At 30.9% G+C, this 20,167-nt stretch overlaps 2 protein-coding genes across 7 annotated transcripts; one reads left to right on the top strand and one right to left on the bottom strand.

Annotated features, from left to right (window-relative positions):
- Positions 1 to 2,479: 2,479 nt before the first annotated feature.
- Positions 2,480 to 10,425, top strand: LOC114405737 (signal peptide peptidase-like 4). Its single transcript, XM_028368214.1, has 14 exons — positions 2,480 to 2,780; positions 3,805 to 3,963; positions 4,104 to 4,215; positions 4,468 to 4,587; positions 4,759 to 4,910; positions 5,202 to 5,384; positions 5,897 to 5,931; positions 6,511 to 6,673; positions 7,831 to 7,884; positions 8,134 to 8,226; positions 8,339 to 8,481; positions 8,671 to 8,741; positions 9,248 to 9,331; positions 9,783 to 10,425. The coding sequence occupies exons 1-14, from the start codon at positions 2,643 to 2,645 to the stop codon at positions 9,902 to 9,904; spliced, it is 1,629 nt and encodes a 542-aa protein (XP_028224015.1). The 5' UTR covers positions 2,480 to 2,642; the 3' UTR covers positions 9,905 to 10,425.
- Positions 10,426 to 11,530: 1,105 nt separating this feature from the next.
- LOC114405736 (SKP1-like protein 21) lies at positions 11,531 to 18,725 on the bottom strand. 6 transcript variants are annotated; one of them, XM_028368210.1, is made up of 13 exons: positions 18,594 to 18,725; positions 17,046 to 17,066; positions 16,725 to 16,970; positions 15,585 to 15,809; positions 15,275 to 15,466; positions 15,078 to 15,188; positions 14,506 to 14,631; positions 14,340 to 14,418; positions 13,383 to 13,486; positions 13,108 to 13,274; positions 12,524 to 12,651; positions 12,179 to 12,265; positions 11,531 to 11,861 (listed from the first exon to the last, which is right to left on the bottom strand). In XM_028368210.1, the coding sequence occupies exons 3-12, from the start codon at positions 16,758 to 16,760 to the stop codon at positions 12,228 to 12,230; spliced, it is 1,206 nt and encodes a 401-aa protein (XP_028224011.1). In that variant the 5' UTR covers positions 16,761 to 16,970; positions 17,046 to 17,066; positions 18,594 to 18,725; the 3' UTR covers positions 11,531 to 11,861; positions 12,179 to 12,227. The 6 variants fall into 6 exon arrangements, with proteins under 6 accessions (XP_028224011.1, XP_028224013.1, XP_028224009.1 ...); XM_028368212.1 differs by having other exon boundaries at positions 14,566 to 14,631; positions 16,725 to 17,066; XM_028368208.1 differs by lacking the exon at positions 17,046 to 17,066 and having other exon boundaries at positions 16,725 to 17,045.
- Between the last annotated feature and the right edge of the window lie 1,442 nt (positions 18,726 to 20,167).

Raw genomic sequence — 20,167 nt, 5'->3', positions numbered from 1 at the left:
CAAAAATTAATCTAGAAATCAGTAACTTTTTTAATTCAACTAATTCAATTTGCATATTAACATAAATATAACTAATTAAATTAAATTAAGAGTTTAACATTTATATACCGATAATATAAAATAATTTTATATCATCATTTTATTGTAAATTATTTTAAAAAATAATTTTCAAAATTTATAAATTTATTATACATAATAAATTTTTATTGAATAATTATATAAAAAAAATTATATTATGAATGTATGATTTTTTTTTCTCTTAAATTAAACAGATTAAAATCTCAACATCGTATTATAATATTTTTAATCATTAGTCTGAAGTCTAATTTGTACGGTTCATACGGCAGCGAAGACTTGTTGAGTCAGTAGCCGGTGACCCGAGAATGGTGATAAAAGAGTGCCCTACGGTTCCTTCAAAAACACGTGGCACGTGACAAGTGGAAGGACCACCGTACGAAAGCATAATTTTTTTTTTTGAAGAGACGAAAGCATAATAATTAAGCTTTATGCACTGTTGTTTCCTGTCGAAACTCCATTATTATATTCTAATATAATCTTAGCTTATTCTATTATGATATTTACTATTTTTTTTTTCAGTGTTTGATTTGATGTGATAGTGGTTACTGAAAACTTCCTATTCATTGCAACTACTTGAATTTTTTTATCTTTTAATGAAAATGTTTAATGAAAACCTATAATATTGTCCGACATTTAGTGAAAAAAAATTAAATATAATAAAATTTATAATGTGATAAAAAAATATATTAATTAAATATTTAAAATTAAGAAATGTTCATGTATTACTATTCAAGAGAATATGTTTATTATTTATGTTTTCTACATAATCAAATCAAAGTATAAACAATTTACACTAAAATGATCACTATGTATTTTACGGTAAAATAACTACACTACTATATGGTTATTTTGCGATAAAACTATATCAGTACAAAACACTGAATTTGGATTCTTATAAATTAGTATGAAAAGGGTTCAAAAAAATAAATGAGTATGAAATGAAATGATGGGCTAATAATTTGTAATGATAATTTTTTAAAATTTATTGGACTTTTTATTTTATATTAGATATGTTGTTGCGCCGAAAAGGACAAGCTCATATGCACGTGAAAAAAAAAATAGAAATAAGACAATTACACTACAAATTAAATTTGTCTTTTTTTTAAACCACAAATATGTAATATAAGATAAGGTGTAGCTTGACAAATAAGATTATTATAGACATTTTAAAAAAATATTATATATATATATATATATATATATTCAAAATTTGAAATTTGAATTCAAAACTGTTAATTAAATTAATAATAAGTGATGCGCTCATATGATGGTGTTTAATTTAGATTTAATGTCACTTTAATCATACAATGAAATGAACTATTCTTTTTTTATTGGAATATAACATGGAATATTCTAATAATTTATTAGTATATCAAACTCTATATATTATAGATCAAGATACTAAATCTATCCAAAAAAAAAGATCAAGATACTAAAAGTCATTAACAAAACTGATTTCATCTTTTAATTTCTTAATTAAAGTTTGAGGTTTAATCTTCAATTTGAGAATAAAATCACAACCAAATATACTATTTTAAAATAAATTGACTAGGTATAAAAAAATAGTTAAATACCAAACAAAAATTTAGAATTCTTTTTTTAACAGAAAAAAAATCTAGAATTCTAGATATCTCAAATATCTCCTTTATTAAAAAAATTATTATTACTTTCGTCTTATATTTTTTATGTTTTTGTTTTTTTTTGTTTATTTCAAAACATTTGATGTTTTAAAATTTTAAATTCTAGTTAATGCATTTTTTTAAAATATATTCTTATTTAATACTCACTATTAATAATATAATAAATACTATTCAAGATTAATGTATTAAATAGGAATATTTTAATTTAAATATATATTTTTTAATTTTATTAAAAAAATAATTTATATATAATAATTTTAAACATCAAAATATTAAAAAAATATGAGAATGACTAATGAGAAAAACAATTATATATTGATAGTGGATAAAATATTACAAGTCATTCCATCATCATTCATTATATATAATAAATTTATTAATTTTTAAAATAATATAATAAAATTTATGATTGAGTTACCGAATAAAACTGAGTAGATAGACGTTAAAGTGGTGGTTTATTGTTAACTTCGTTATGCCGTACTAGTCCATGACAAAGTGACATAGTAATTAATAACTTGGACATGAGTAAATGCAGACATCGAAATCAAATCCAAAGTTCATAAAGGAACACATGGCGGTCACACTCAACTGTGAAACTATCAACATAGCATCGCAAGTTCTAGACTTCTAGTTCAACAGTTAACACACGCATTTTCTTAGTACTAGTATTTTTTTTCTTAGTCCTACAAACGACAAAACAAAAATTAAGAAAACAATATAATAATATACTAATAACAATAATAAATAAAATCTGCTACCCTTTTCTTCTCTCTCTCTCTTCTTTCTGCCCACCGCCACTTCCTCCTCTCCAAATTCCTCATTTTCTCTAAAATAAACGGATTTTTTTTTCTGCTTTCTCTGACACCCCTTTTGTTTCTCTCCTTGAATTTTGCATCACAAGAGCCTCAGTTCTCACTTCTCAGCATGGTTTCACTTGGAGCTATATATAGTGTGATCTATGTGTTCCTGTTTGGAGCTGTTACTTTGGTTTTGGGTGGGGATATAGTTCACCATGATGATGTTGCCCCAAGAAGACCTGGTTGTGAGAACAACTTTGTTTTGGTACCAATTTTCTCTTCTTCTTTTTTCTGTGTTCTGCACATGAATTGCAATTTAAAAAGTTCATTCTTGGAGGTTTTTAACTTTTGATCTTGGCCTGATGCTTGCTTAGTGGGGAAGTTCTGGAATAATGAAGGGATTTGGAAAACATGGGGAAAAAAAATACTTCGCTTTTAAGGAAATGAAAATTGGAGAGTTGGGTGGGATTAATTTATATTTTTTAAAAGCATGTGTGTGTTTTGTATTTGATTTGATTTGAGTTTTCATTGTGGAAAGATGATCTGCACCTTCAATGATGCTGTGGTGTTTGCTCAATGCTTGCTTAAGTTTTAGAGGTTGCGTGCTAAATTGTTTTATGTTGCCTTTTATAGATTCCATGTCACAGTGCTTGGTTGTGTACTGAAGTAAATTTTTTTTACTCATAATCATCTCATAGGTGATGTGTTTATAGCTTTTGCAGCAGAGAGGTCTAAGTTTGTTAGACTTAAGAGTATGCTAATTTTGTGTAATATACTAATATCTTGTATTTGATATCTATGGTTTCTTGTTATCACTTTTCCATTTCTTTTGCATGATTGTTGTCATGCAAACTTGTACCTTTGGCACTTGAGGTTGATCCAGGTGGGGTTGTTTTCTAGAATCTAGATACTACTGAAAGACCTGAATTTGTTTATTTTCTTCTCCAAATGCTTTTACCCTTTATCTGTCCCTGTAAAATTTCTGCAGTTCAGTGCCCTTTTTTTTATTGATTGACCTTCTTTGGTGGGCTATCTAGGTGGTGAAAATAGGGATTTATTTATTTGTGAATGTACTCTAAATTTGACTGAGAACAAAATTTGATTGTAGCCAGCTGATTGGGAACTATATTTTGTGAACTGATTATGAAAATTCTTTTAGCTTATGTCTTCATGGTTTCCAGCAACCTGCTATGCAGGCTATTTCTGTTTTCTTAAATTGTGAATTGCCATATATACATATGCATGCATTTTTATTTAACAGCTTTGATCAATTTCTTCACTTCTGTTAGGTAAAAGTCCCCACTTGGATTGATGGTGTGGAAAACAGTGAGTATGTTGGTGTTGGTGCAAGATTTGGCCCTACATTGGAATCAAAAGAAAAACGGGCCAATCTTTCTAGAGTTGTCATGGCTGATCCTCCTGATTGTTGTACAAAGCCTAAGAATATGGTATTTAAATTAGTTATTAAGCTAGAAAACGTACCAAATGTAACTTTACTTGCATGTGAAGCATAATTGTCTAGATTGAAAGCTCTATTTTGTTTTTCAAAAAGTAATTTGTATTTTGTATTACTTTGTACTCTTGTTAGCTCACCAACGAGATCATTTTGGTGCACCGAGGAAAATGTAGTTTCACAACCAAGGCAAATATAGCTGATGAAGCTGGTGCTTCAGCCATCCTCATTATAAACTACCGTACAGGTGTTTACATTTTCTTTTTAATGCTTTTTGAGATCTTATAGTCTATTTTGTTCATCACTTGTCCATTAGTGCTTTCACGGTTAGAGGTGATTTTGGGGACATTAGTTGCACAGAATGCTAAGTAATATTTTTCATTATTAGTTATTAGGATATACAAAGAAAACTGCAACAATTGAAGCAAATATTTCTTTTATATAAAATATAAAAATATTACAGTGTTTTGAGAAACTAATGTATTTCATCGCTATACAGAACTTTTCAAGATGGTTTGTGAAGAAAATGAAACTGATGTTGATATTGGAATACCTGCTGTCATGCTTCCACAAGATGCTGGATTGACCTTGGAAAGGCATATAGAAAATAAATCCAATGGTATGATTGACTTTCTATGAGCTGTCTCTTGTTGTGTAATTAATTATGGTTTTTCTTTTGGCACAGGACAATTTAATTTTTAAAATGACAGCTTATATTTTATATATGATGTGAACATGTGCCTTACTTGATATCGGTTGCACTTCTGCGTGTACAATTTCTGCTCTTTAGTGTCAATCCAGTTATACTCTCCACTGCGTCCATTGGTTGATGTTGCGGAAGTGTTTTTGTGGCTTATGGCTGTTGGTACCATTTTAATTGCTTCTTATTGGTCTGCCTGGAGTGCTAGAGAAGCAGCAATTGAGCAAGAGAAGCTTTTAAAGGTTACCTAGTTCCTTTTTTGTGCCAACTTTACTATCTCTAAATAGAGTGAAAATAATAAGAATAGAAAAATGAGTAGGAGCTAAACAGAACCAAACCAAAAAATGCTGAAAAGACAAATACATAAAAACAATAAAGCTTTTGCTTTGTTTTATACGTGTCAGGGAGGTAATATAAAACAGGATTTTATTCTCTTTTAATATCAGCAAGTTTTTCCCCCTTTAAAAGAAATATTTCCCCTCATTTGAAAACTCATTAATCTAGTTACTAATATATGGACCAACTACTTGCAGGATGCTTCAGAGGACTACGTTAATACAGAAAATGTTGGCTCCAGTGGTTATGTGGAAATCAGTACTGTAGCAGCAATTTTATTTGTTGTGATTGCTTCTTGCTTCTTGGTTATGCTGTATAAATTAATGTCATTCTGGTTTGTTGAAGTTCTGGTGGTTCTCTTTTGCATTGGTGGGATAGAGGTGAGTTGTTCTTGTTCAATGCTTAGTTCTTGTTTATTTAGAGTATTCCCCTTCCTCTAATCTAGATTATAATCAATTTACTGATCAACCAGATTGCCATGCTTTACTTATCATCATTGTGTATCTTCTTTAAGGCAGCTGCAATGTCTTAGATTGCAAGTGGGGGGTGTCCCTTGGGGTGAACTTTTAATGACAAATTTCTTCTCTAATTAGTTATAGTGAAATCAAAAAGGAAATATAAAAAAAGGAATTTGAACAAAAATAAAAAGAAAACCAAGTGGCAGAATGCTCTTTCGATTGGTAAAGATATTTGGTAAGCTAGCTCATGAACATTAGTTGAGAATTCTCTAGGTTATGCTTAAGGCTCATATTTTATCTGAGCCAGATACTCCATGATTGTTTAGTAATCTTTGCATTAGTAATTACTTGGAGTTAAAGTCTATGAGTGAAGAAATAGCATGATTTTGTTGTCATACAGCAGCTAAATCTTTATATTCTTCATGTGTTTTCAGGGTCTACAAACTTGTTTGGTGGCTCTGTTATCATGGTAAGTATTTTATAGAAAAGGAAGGTGGTTGGATGAGCGAAGGATACAATAACTAATCTGCCAACTTTTCCTGTTGAGTTATATATCTTGTTCCTTTAATAATCAACATTTTCATTGTAACTGAAAGAAGATATAACTACATTTGTTAGGACCCAAAGATCATGTTGTGGAGCATACTTTACTTATGTTGTTAAATTATGATTAATTGGTTTGTTTATTGTTGATATTAATGGTAGCAAATTAGGGTGAGAATTAATTGACATAGCCATCATTTTTTTCTGTATACCTATTTCCTGAAAAATATAGCATTTAGGTGGTAATGAACTCTATTTCATAACCAAATATAGCAAGACACACGTATAGCTCCGAGTGAATATTGCTCAAAGATGTATTTTATTTAATTTTTGCATCAACATTGGTTTTTCCTGCTTTCTTTAGTCTCAACATTGCAATAAATTAATATTGTCTGAAAAAGAAATTAGTTCAGCTTGAAGTTTGTTGCTGTAGGGTTCATGGTTCGTTGTTCATTCTATCGGTTTCTTTAGTTAAGATATGAAATTGACAGCAAAATGCTTATAGTTTCAGATGGTTTCAACAACCTGCTCAAACATTTGTGAAGATACCCTTCTTTGGAGCTGTCTCATATCTGACAGTTGCTGTTACTCCATTCTGCATAGTGTTTGCTGTGGTTTGGGCAGTTTATCGCCATGCATCGTTTGCTTGGATTGGTCAGGATATCCTTGTAAGAATAGTTTTTTTACTTTTGATTAGAAAATAAATCTATTAATTTTACTATATCTTCTGGTTATCTTTTTTTCTTCCTTTACATTTTCTAATGTTTATTATTTTCTATCCCTTTGGACTGGACTGGCTGTCATTTCTGATTAAAGTACAGAAAATTGTGATACAATCATAAGAAATCCACTTGCAGCATGACTTAGATTTTGCTTTCCAACATTCAAACATCACTGGTATAAAACTGAAAATGTTCTTAAACTAGCATGAAATCTGATACTCTTTCTCTAGTTGTAATTGAAAGGGAAAAATATGTTTTTGGTCCCTGTACTTTCAGTCAAACTTGGTTTTGTTCCCTTTACTTCCAAATTAATGAACTGAGTCCTTCTACTTTTGAAAATATGTGAATTTAGTCCCTCTTTCAACTTTGTGCAGTCAAAAACTGCCACTAAATGTTAAGTTTAAACATGAAGAGGGACTACTTTCACATATTTTCAAAAGTTGGAGGATTAAATTCACCAATTTGAAAGTACAGGGATAAAACCAAGTTTGACTGAAAATATTGGGACTAAAAACACTTATTTCCCTTAAAACAATGACTGTAGGATACCACATTTGTGGCTTCAAATGTATTGTTTTGGTTTACATATCATACAGATCAAATAACTAATTATTTATTGCATTAACAGTATCTGGTAGTGTGGAATCATGAACTAAGTATCAAGGAGGGCATTCTTTTGCTATTGATCAATGGAAAAGTTTTGAAGAACAAAATCAAATTCCTAATCTCTGCTTTTATATTACTGAAATTTGGCTGTAACTAATCATCAAAATGAAACATGGTCGGAGATTGATCTTGACCCATTGATATACCTGTTATTAGTTTCCATTCCCATGATTTTTATTTTTCTGCTTCACGTCAATGTTTTTCCTCTCTTGTCACTTAAAAAATCTATTTCTCTTAATAATACTTGTTCCCTTTTAATGTAGTTTTGAATATAAATTAAAATTAAAATTCTTCCTTTTAGGATTTCTTACTAGTTAATACCAACACTCCTTATTTAAGATTGTAAGTGTTTATAATATAAAACTTCCAAGATATTAAGAGGCAGATCAATATTTATTTAACTGTTTACTTTTCTTTTTCTGCCTCCTGTCATTCAGGGTATCACATTGATAATTACAGTTCTTCAGATTGTTCGCATACCAAATCTCAAGGTAATTAATGATTTATAGTTATTTTTTTCTCACTCTTTGGTTTTTTAAAAAAACTTGTCTAAGGCGCTATGTCCTTATTTACTTGTTTGTGATACTCTTGAATTTAAGAATAGGAGTCACACATGGGGCATTTATATAATAGTTAAACTGACAAATCATTGAAGACATAGCTTTGCTGGATACTACTGAACTTTTATTATGAACAAAAAAGCACCCACTGACCGACATATACCTTTTTTTCTGAATCAGGTTGGAACTGTTCTTCTCAGTTGTGCCTTCCTATATGACATTTTTTGGGTGTTTGTCTCTAAACGGTGGTTCCATGAGAGTGTGATGATAGTGGTGAGTGTTTTAAAGAAAGTTCTCCCTCTACCATTCTTCCCAAAGTTGATTTTGGCCTCATACATGATATACTGTTTTCCCGTTAAAATTAATATAACTTTTCTCTATACAGGTAGCTCGAGGTGATAAGAGTGGAGAAGATGGTATCCCCATGCTTCTCAAGATACCACGTCTATTTGATCCTTGGGGTGGTTACAGTATCATCGGATTTGGGGACATAATCTTACCAGGACTTATAGTGGCATTTTCACTAAGGTAGAATTGGAAGTCATAATACATACCTCTCCTACTCATCTTCGACTTCCTTGTATTACTGATTTTTTGGTGATAGAATACCTGACCACATTGTTTCCTTGTAAAATGTTTTAGATAGATGGAAAGGGTAATGGTCTTTCATCATGTTAACAGTTCATGGACTTATTCTATTGATAACTAACTTTACAGGTATGATTGGTTGGCAAAGAAGAACCTTCGGGCTGGATACTTCTTGTGGGCAATGACTGCCTACGGTTTAGGTATGAAATGTTTGTTCTGGGATAGTTTTCATGAAAAAATGTGAAAATCTTTGGACCTGTTAACTGTTATGCTAGATTCCTCAAATATTATATGCTCGGCTATTCTAATAATATTCTAATAAGTTAACTAGGGAACATTCTAGGAAACTGGCTTAAAAATTGATGCACATTTTTAAGTGCATCAACTTAACATGTTATTGCAAACTTGTCAAGTTAGTGGTGTCTTTGGATGGTAGCATAATAGGCAAGGGTTTAAAGATGTTTATCTCTAGTTTAATTCATCATAATGCATTAGGCCTATGCATGCAGTACTGCGATCTAATATGTTGTCAATTTACTGTTTAGCATTAATAAGGAACCAATGGTGCAACACTTTGACAACATTAACTTATTAAGAACTCCAATACAGTTCTGTTTGCTTGCTTCTTCCCTATAGTCCTATCTTCACCTGTGGAAGTGGCTGTTGGCTTTGTCCTTTACATCATTCCTTGAATTTTTATCTGCAGGTCTCCTCATCACATATGTGGCTTTGAACTTGATGGATGGGCATGGTCAGCCAGCTTTGCTTTATATAGTCCCATTTACACTTGGCAAGTATAATTAATCAGACTCATTTAAATCTAAAGTAGAAACACCTATGATGGCATGCTGGTGTGTAATCTTTACATTTCATACTTCCCTCCATCTGCAAAAAATACTCCTTGGTGTTATATTTGAGCCTCTTCTATTGGCTGTTGAAGGTTCCTTTGCTTAAATCATGCTAATTAGTAATTAGTATCACTTCAAAAAAAGGAGTTATATCAGACAGTTTGCAGCAAATATAATCTTTTTGCATGTAGTGAAAAATTTCATAAGTGGATGTGGGCAAAGAAGTAAAATGATTTTACTGAAAATTATCTTTTGACAGACTGCAATAACATCAATTGGTCCGTGTAGCTGACATTGCTTTGATAAAACTGATTGCTGTTGGTCTACCAGCCCAAGGACTGACATAGTAGACATTTAGGTACTGCATGACATTAAAATCTGGTCCTTTTTCAGGCACCTTTTTGTCATTGGGAAAAAAGAGAGGGGAGCTCAAGATTTTATGGACAAGAGGGGAACCAGAAAGGCATTGCCCTCATATCCAAGAGGATAACCAATCAATTGACAGCCACCATTAATCAGCAGCAGACTTGTACCCTCCTAGGACATTATGTAACATTTGTAACTTTGTTGTAACAGAATTTCAGCCAAATTGTATGATATGATAGCATGGACTTAAAAGTTATAAATCAGCAGTTAAGATATGAGAGAGATATTACCCAGTTATTCTGATATTCAAGGGGACCCACCAATCTGTGTATTGTAACCTTATTTTTTGTGAGATAGCAGATGGAGATTCCATTTCCTGGTTGATGATGGCTTTGCATCAAGGAGAGTCTGATAAAAAACCATGTCTTTACCAAGAAGCAAAGTGACATGCTTAGGAAACTCCAATCATAGAGGGAAGGACTGTTAAAAGGCTGCTAACACTGAGAAGCTGCTGTTAAAAGTCTGATCAAAACCATATCTCCATAACTTGTGTTTGTATCATTATTATTAACTACTGTTACTATTGTTGTATACTTGTATGAAATTTGAACATGAAGTTAGCTAAATTTTAATTTCTGCAAGATTTAAAACTTTCGAGATTTAGAGGAAAGACATGGATTTATTCAATGTCGTGTCGCATATGCTAGTTCTTTTATGAAAATATGGATAGTAGAACACGGATCCTTTGTTATGACTTAAGCACAAGAGAAAAGTTTAAACCAAAAAACTAGTCCATCTGATAGAACTCAAGAGAGTCTCAAGGCTTAACTATCATTTCAAGTATGAACCTTACCAAACATACTTGTAATTTCTGGCCTTTTTCATCAGAAACTTCATCAAGCTTTATCCTATTCCCTATATGACATAAAATTGAATTATTCATTTGAATTTGAAATCAATCCTGAATAAAATTCGATAATATAAGAGTAAATTAGTTCAATTTTTTAGCATAATATATCAATCTTAATTTTATGTATAATTAAGTTAAATAATATAATATATCAATTTCAATAAAAAAATATTATTATATAAAATATTATTCATCACGTTAAGAGAAAAATTGTTTAGAAAGTTTCAGAAAAATATATAATATAATATCATACCGAGTTAAGACATCCCGAAATACAGCTTAAATTTGCTCTAATATTATATCAGGCACTAATTTTAAATTTTAAATTTTAAATCCGTCAAGATTAACTTCAACCTAAATCAAATTAGGGGCGAATGGATCATGAACCCCACTAGCTTTATCTAGTTCAAAGTGAGAGAGCCACGTACAGGGAAATTCTGACTAAATCAAGAAAAAGTGAAAAACATATCGAAGACCATGTTCGGCCCAAGGGAATTCGAAGGATCCATCTATTTGTCCCTAAACATTGCATTATTTGTATTGTACAACAATAATTGTGAATCTTCTTTCAATATCTTCTTATTACTAATTGGATAATAAGTATTGAATGTCTTTTTTATATTTTCAAGACATTAAACATTTTTTATCATTGAATTCGTTATAAATATTAGAAAGATAAAAAAGAAAGGAGAAGATAGGGAAGAAAATTATGTGTATTCAATTTCTCCCGCCAATAAAAAACTAACCATTAATAATTAATATTTATCGATAAAAATGAGCATTTTGGAAAAAAAAAAAATCACATGGTAAACTCACTAAACCAAATTTCATGAGTCAAGTTAAGTGAATTTTACTCGTGAAGCAGTGAAGATTAATCCTTACCCCCACACCAAATGTCTTAAAAAAAAATCAATGTATTCCATACAAATAAAAAACCAAAATTGCAAAGGCACAAAAATAAAGGATTAATATTCCATACAAACTAGGAGCTTTTTTTTTTATGACCTTAAAGTACAAGAGTCCCCGGAATAAAATTGGGCACCAAAAATGAACTGCAAAGAATAGAATATAACAATGGAAATGCAAAAAAAGAAAAACAACTGGCATGCAAAACTTTTCTTGCTCCCGCCAGCATCTCAAAATTGTTGAAGCCTCTGATAAGGATTCATTTCCATAATTCCATTCTAAGTCCAGTCCTGAAGATGGAAAGAGAGATTTAGTGAGTTGTGAATAACACTAGAAGAGTCGAAATGGGATGAATTTGGAGCATATTTTCTAAAAAAGTGCTTTATTACTAAGGAGAATGATGAGTAGTTCCCAAAGGCCACTTAACAACACTGATTAAAGAATCAGGTTTTATAAGAAACAGCAACATTTCTAGTAAAAGCTTTTTATTTATTGATTTCTTAATCAGTGTACATCAGACTCATTAGCAAGACCCTATGCACAAACACTGAATGAATTCAAGCACAAATCATATAAATACAAAACAATCAGAAATTACGACACTCACAAAAATAAGGTGAGCGTAAAAATCTCTGGCAATAATAGCACATCATTGTTTATAAATTGACAGGATATGGCACTATACAATTTGACCCTGCACAGCAGGATTAGCTAACAGACTAACAGGCATCATCAAGTATATATAATAAGAAAAAAGCAGTGAAACTATAAAACTGAATTCATGTCACCAACACTAACAGGAAAAAAAAGTAGAAGATGCAAAAAGAAACTAGAGTGGAGAAAGGAAAAAGAAAAGAATTTTTTTAGCACAAAATACAAATTATTTTTTAAGTTCAGCTAGAAAGCATATGATGGATAAGGAAAAATACTGTGACACAAGGCAAAAACTTACAAGCATGTCGCCTTAGAAAACCATCTGTAGTAAAAAGTATTGTCTCCCGTTCTTTCCCTGAAGATAAAAGTTCTTGCATTCTTTCTGGCCAGTCAGAATTTAATCTGCGGGCAAAATCTTCCACTTCCCTGCATCAAAAGGTACCGTGGAAATAAATTTCAGGGTGCATCATACCATCATCTTAAAAGCACTCTAGTGTAAACTACCATGCAAACATCTCTTTATATATCAAAGAGATAAATTTGTTTACCTAAAATGAAAAGGTAAAAAACATGAAGATAAATAAAGAGTGTCATGAACATTGCCACTAGGCTTAACTCAAGTGTGCAGAACTCATAGGTTACACTCCTTGAAAACCAAAAAGGCATAAGAATAGAGTTCAAATCATTCCAGGGCCTTGTCCTCTGTATATGCAATAGTCCATATAAGATCTATTCAGCAATGTGGCTGAATAAGCAGAAAAAAAGCTAGTGACTTGGAAGAGCAACTATGCTAAAGATGATACCAGTCACAAGAAAAATACAAAATAGGTTTTAAAAACATTACAATACAGTATAAAGCATTGAGTCAGAAAATAATCCTACCTGTCAATTTTTTCCTTTAAAGCAGGATCGATCTCATCATCTATATCACCATCATCAAACTCAACCTTAGGAGAAAATGTGTCATCATCTGCATAGGGTAAATACAAGGTCTCGCTAATTCTCTCAGCTTCAGAACTTTGGTGTCTGATATCATGACCATTTACCTCCTATTATAAGAAGAAAAAGGCAATAAACACTTTAACGTTGTGGTAATAAGACCATAGCCATGTTCATTCAAAATGGACAGTGCCAAATGATTTAACTTTTAAAACCACCTTTTTGTTCAGTTCAGATTCCTCCTTCAAAGAAGAGCTCTTCTGTTGCTCTTTTTTCCTCCGGTTCTTCTTTTTATTCTTTGATGTTTTAACTCCCTTTGGATCTGCAACAAAATTCTTCACCTCCAGTAAGAAATTCAAAAGCAGAACTGAAGAAAACTATAAAAAAAATTATAGCTCTCAGACAATTCCTCTCTAAAAGAATCTCAAAAATATTTCAAAAGGCATTTAGTGATGCTACACATCCCAAAAATCATATCAAAACTAGTCCTAAATGATGTGACAAAATAAGTGCACTGTCACAAGATTAATGAAATTTGGTACCAAGAAAATAAAAAATTATACATATAAAGAATTGAGTCAATTCTTCTCGTAAATATCTTTATTTTTTTCTAATTAAAATTATTTCAAAACATTATAATTCACAATATTTCCCTACAATCATAAACTTATGAAGTCAAATTATTTTGCAGGCATGTTTAAATATTTCTTATACATCAATTTACATGAAATTTAGTTAAAGAAGGGGTAAAATGCTTGTCATATAAAAAAGGAGACAAACTTTAGCACTCTTCTTGCCTATACTACTTCAGCCTGGCTGTCATAAACTTTGTTGGAGACTAGCAACAATTTATCATCTAAAAATGCCCTAATCTCTCAAATTTAGAATGTCATCATCTTTACCTACAGACCACCCATAGTGAACAGTTATCTGTGCATCCTAGCATTCAGAATTACAATGTGAATATGAAGGAACTTATTGCCCAATTGGATAATGGCCCAAGTCAATTCATCAGCTCATCTAATGGTTCAGAAAAGATTTTTATGGCCAATGAGTAACATTAAATAGAAAGTCCTCACCAATTAGGAATGAGAAAAGTACACATTTGATCAATCTATAGACAGAAAAACATGAAGTGAATACAAAGAAAGGGAAGATTAATATGTTCAATTTACCTCCATCATTTCCATTAATAAAAGACAAAAGGTCATCAACTGAACGTTCATCAACATGCTCTTCCTCAACTTCAACATTCTGAAACATGCAAACAGATTTATTCTTATTTAAATCAAAACTTATCTACAATTTAGAAATATAAATGAAGCAAGAACACATCAGCACCAGTTTTGTCAATGGTTGGTGGTGCATCTTTGGAATAGAAGCAACGGATGAGATGCTTACTTGTGTTTGACAGCTTTGGTAGAAGAAGCAAAAAAATTGTGCGGCCAAACCCAAAACAATATATAACTACAAGGATCAAAACCTAAACTTGTAAAACTAAGGATCAAAAACCAAACTTTTAAAAATATAGGGATCAAAACCAAAATCAAGGTAAAGTATAAGAACCAAAAATCTATTTAAACTATAAATTTTCTCTTCATATATATGAATCTCTTCTATCAAAATAAATTTACATTTTCTCCAACATTGTTGCCTTGCTTCAAAAAATGGTGACACTATGCAATCTGTCGTAAAACTATGTCTATGGAAGTTAATGCAAATATGCAATATCTTTTGCCTTGTTGAAAAAATGTAAATATGCAATACACCACTGACAACACTGATCTGTACAGTTCTTATCAATAAAAGTTCAATCAGAAAGACCTAATTAAGGAATAAGGACTACAATTGGCATTGACAGTGTGACATATAAAATGTGTTGAAGATAAAAGTAAGAAACAATTTGGTGGCACCTTTAACCTTTCACGCTCTTTTAGTTCTTTTCTCTTTTTGGCATACAAACGGTTCAAAAGTCTGATCCTTGGGTCAGCCGTTATATTTCTCAAGGGCTCCAACTTTTCTTCCTGGATCAAAAGAATGCGTGAGAAATGAAAATAGAAAATCCAAAAAGATATAATTGGCATACAGAGTTCTCACAAGCACCAGACACCTCTGTAAGATCATCAGGCAAATGAAATATATCACGTATCTCCTCCGGTGTTTTCCCTTCAATTATTCGAGCAAGTGCACGACTGGTAAGATCCACCAAAGGTTTTAACTGAAGGCTGTCTGCAGCAGATGTCAACTCACAAAGCCTCTCTGTGTCTATCCTAACAAATTTCTCATCATAAGATTTACGTTCCTATAAAAAGAATAATCCCTAAGTCAAATACCTTTCACATTTATTGTTCAGGCTTGGATCGTCTTGTCAACTATGAAGATAATAACAATGTAGGAGCATTGAAAAAAAGAAGTCAAACCTTGTTTGAACGGCCTGGTACTTGATGAAACCGACAATAGTCAAGAATTAAGCTCAACATGGCAGGACTGACTTGTTGAGGAAGACATATTGCACAACTCTTGGAAGATCCCATGCCTTTTTGTATTATTTCTTGACATATCAGTGGGCAAAACATTGCAATTTCTTGTTCCACTTGTTGGATTGAATCATCTGAAGTCTGAAGCCAGACATACAGCTTCATCATCTGAAAATACAAACAAAGAAGAGTTTCAGTTTCAATGTAAGAAAGTAACCAATGGAAGGTCTTGATTCTCTTGTAGGGAAGTTTCATTGCATTAATTTTTTTTTGGTGGATTTCATTGCGTTAAATTAAAGAATAGCAATTATGATATTCCAGACAAGACAAGTACACAACTAAACATACAATCATAGAAAAATTGGAACACAAAAGCCATTAAAGAGACTACCCATCTACACTAAGTTAATTCATTGATTCAAGGAGAAGATAGACTACCCATCTACACTAAGTTAATTCACTGATTCAAGGAGAAGATAATGCACAGAGTTGTATGAGCCACATGCATGTCTAAGGCTTTCAAAGAATATCAAATGTTTTAAAAGAATATCTAGAAAGAGACATTCACCCCTGAAACTCCCTGTTATTTAATTGATAGGTCATGCATGCGCATGCTGTCAATTCTTAATCCACAATCCCTCCCTACAATCTCCATCATCAAAGAGATTGAGGAGAAAACTAGACCAGAGAGTCATTAAAATGCTAAAACAACTCGTTTAAAACCGAGCACTCGAAAACAGTTTGTATTCACATAATCACAATTCACATCAAATAAACACAGTTTCATTTTCATATGCAATATTTGAGAGGATGTTGGGATTCAACCGTGTAGAGAAAAAAATGGCACTAAACCTATCGAAATTATTGAATAAAATGTAATTTCTATTAAGTATTACAGGAAACGAATTAACAAACCGCATACAAGAGAATACATAGTTTTTTAATATCAGTCAAAGGAATAAGTAAACAGTTACTACCAAAAGCAAAAAAGGAAGCAGTACAACTCAAATGAAATATTGGGCCACGGCCAAGAAGGTTTTAAGATAAAAAGTATATATTCACTTATACAAAAAGGTAGCATACCTCAGGTTTAATAACTGCCAAGTCAATTTCTGACATCTGACAACAATTTGAAAAGAGAAATACAGGGATACTGGAAGTTTCTTTATGGTGCAAGGAATTCCTGATTTAAAAAATTAAACTTCAAATCCAAACAACAACTTAATATGTCCACCTTCCAAAGGACTTCTGCAATAGGATGATGATACTTGAGCAACATTTCTCGAATCCACAAGGTCCACGGGAGAATTTGCAATGTTACACAAATCTCTATCACAATATTTCAACCAGTAAGTAAAACAGGCGTGAACTTGCCAAAGAGAAGAATGAAGAATGATTTGGTACCTCTCAAAATCAAAAAGAAAGCTGCAAAGTTAAGGATAAGAAGTCAATAACTGCAGTAGATGACAATATAGAAATGAAGAGCAGATAAAAATATACTACCCCAATATTAAGCATGGCCAAAACACAAGCATTAGCATATTGTATATGAAAAAGACTACAACAAATTGAAGCAAATAGTAAATTTTATCCAACTTTACTTTCTACTTTAGTGATCGAAGTTTGTCAACACCAAATGCGTACAAAAATATATTTGTCCACTATACCTAATTCATAAACTTATAATAGTGTAGAATTGTGTAATTTTTCCTAAGTATTTTCTAAGTTGTCTGTTTTAGACTTTAAGTCAACCTATTGTACTCCTTCTGGTCCTATTTAATGGACCCAAGTTTGAAATGGTGTTTGTTTCTTTTTATAGGACTCAATCTATAATGTTTCCTTCATTAATTATTTTTAGACTAAAAATACCCCTAATCAAAAGAAGAGAGAGAATATATTGACAAATAATTAGAAGAGAAAAAATATTAATGACAAGGATAGTTTTGAAAAAAGTTATAAATTTAAGATAAATTTGTTGTTATTAATTAAATTAACCATTTTTCTTAATCTAAATGAATTAGGTAATTGGGTCTTATAAATAGGAATGGAGGGAGCATTAATTTCTACGGACATTAGGAATTAGTGAACCATCATCACAGCAACCTCCTACAACCAAAAACTGGTCTACGAAAACCCTTATTTATTGGTGTGGTTCCAAACAACCAAACAAATATTAAAAGCTATCTACACCTATCTTTAACTGAATTATTGCAGGAACATTCATAGTATTATGCTAAAAACATTCATAAATTGAACTTCGAGTAATTCTTACTTGGCTGGCATTATCCAACTAAAATTATTTTAAATTTACACGCAAAAATGAAAGAAATAAAAAGTCAAAAATAAGCAGATAAATCAACTGTTTTTTTATATAAAAAAAAACACTAACCTAAATTTTTAGTTTTTTTAACATTATTTTTCCATTGAAATCAGAAAACAAAATCATTTTTTTTTGGTGAAGGATATCCCATCACACCATAGTTCCAGAATCAGTCGTACGTATTCCCATGCTCATTTATGAAGTGAAAAAGAGTTTAACTTTATCGTTTCTGCAACCTCCTAATTATCGCACAGATTTCGCAGCTAAGCAAAATAAATTAAATAAACAACAACAAAACAGCATAAGAGTGTGCAAGCGTGTTTCTTTACTGAGAAAAAACACATTTTGAAGACGACCCACAACGAATGAACCGTTCAAATCAAATGTAAGAATGAATCCGTACATTGTACATACCTGAGAAATGGATTTTGCAGAGTTACAAAACGAAGGAGAATAGAGAGAAGGAGAGAAATGGAAGTTATAAAAAATTTGTGACAGAAATTCTCCACTTTAGTATTACAGGATTTGGCGAGGGAATCTTTTTTCTGATTCGTATTACAGAATCACGAATTCAGATCCTAACTTGTAATAATAATAAAATAAAATAAAATAAAAACGGTAACTTTGCTTACTGAGAGTGAGAGAGGTTGAAACCCTAGCAAAGTTCAATCAGAACGAACGATGGTTGAAGGAAGAGAGAAGAAGGGGGATTTGAAGGAAGGAATGAGTATTCGCTTTGCAGTAGCAAATTGAAATGTGAGAAAGAAAAAGGAAAACAGCATCTCCAATTATTTATCAAACTTAATTATTGTTATTTTGTAAATTTTATCATTTAATTTTTTCGGCATATTTTATCATTATATTTTTAAAATTTTTTACAACATTTTACCCATTTCTTAAATGTGTAATAAAGTGCATCCTAGAGATTCAGCATAAAAAAAGTGTGTGCCTAAAGATTGACAAAGTTTTGTTGGTAACATAATAATAAACTTGGCCAAAATTAAAAAAACATATATATAATAATAAAATATATGGAAATTATAAAGTATGATGGCAGCATGTGTAAAAAAAACTTAATGATAAAATTCCTAAAATAATCATAATTAATATGTCATTAATCCTAAATGTTATTGAAACTTTGGAACAAATAAATTCTTATAAGATTTTTATGATGTTGTTCACAAAAGTAATTATCAAGATTGTTTAATTATTAACAAAAATCAACTCAAAATAAGAGTTTTTATGTTAGCAAAAAACAAAATAGTATTCACCAAAAATAAATTAAGCATTCAAATTAAGTTTTACGGTTGAAATAAAAATTAGCTAGTATTTTTTAATTTTTATGTGGCAACAAGCCATAAAGAGACCCACTAGAAAAAAGTTAAGAACTTCAATTAAGTTTTTTCTTTGGAAATGTTATAAAGTTAATGACAAGTTATAGCAAAAAAAAAAAAGTCAATAACATGTTTGGAAATACAATTTTAAGACCAAAATCATATCAATAACGTGAAAGCTATTTTTGAAAACTTTACATTAGACATGAAAAATTATATAATATGTTTTTTTAAAACAAAAATATAATTAATTCTTGTCGAATAAATTTTAATGAGATTTGTAGTAGACATTCTATTGGTCCATAAATCCATTACTGGGTATAGACCTAACATTGAAGTAAAAAAAATTTAGTTTTGTTTCATTTTTAATAAGGATATTCTCTACTTAACAATGCTTATATGTTCTATGGTGCCTGATGTGAAAATAGTTTATGTATTCTCTACTTCAATGCTCATGTATTTTATGGTGTTTGATGTTAAATTCTAACGAGATTTGAAGTAGACATTCTATTGATCCATAAATGAATCCATTATCAGGTTTGGACCTAAAACATTGAAATAAAGTCTTTTTGATTTTATTCCATTTTTAATAAGGATTCTCAACTTAACAATACCGATGTATTCTCTACTTAACATCAACGTTGAAGTAGAGAATACATGAACGTTGAAGTAGAGCCTCTGCCTCAGTAGAAGTAATATTGTATTATTTATTTTTTTCAAAAACTAAAAAATGTGTTTCACTTTCTTCAAAAAAATATATTAAAATTACATAAAAAGTAAATTATATTATAAAATATATTGAAAAAAATAAAAGTATTCTCCATTTGGTTCTTTATATATAACAGATAGTTAGAAATACTCTTATTTTCTAT

Source organism: Glycine soja, chromosome 3 (genome assembly GCF_004193775.1).
Source record: "Glycine soja cultivar W05 chromosome 3, ASM419377v2, whole genome shotgun sequence".
Taxonomy (NCBI): Eukaryota; Viridiplantae; Streptophyta; class Magnoliopsida; order Fabales; family Fabaceae; genus Glycine; species Glycine soja.
The sequence above is the reverse complement of the archived record's forward strand: the minus strand, read 5'-3'. Positions and strand labels throughout refer to the sequence as shown.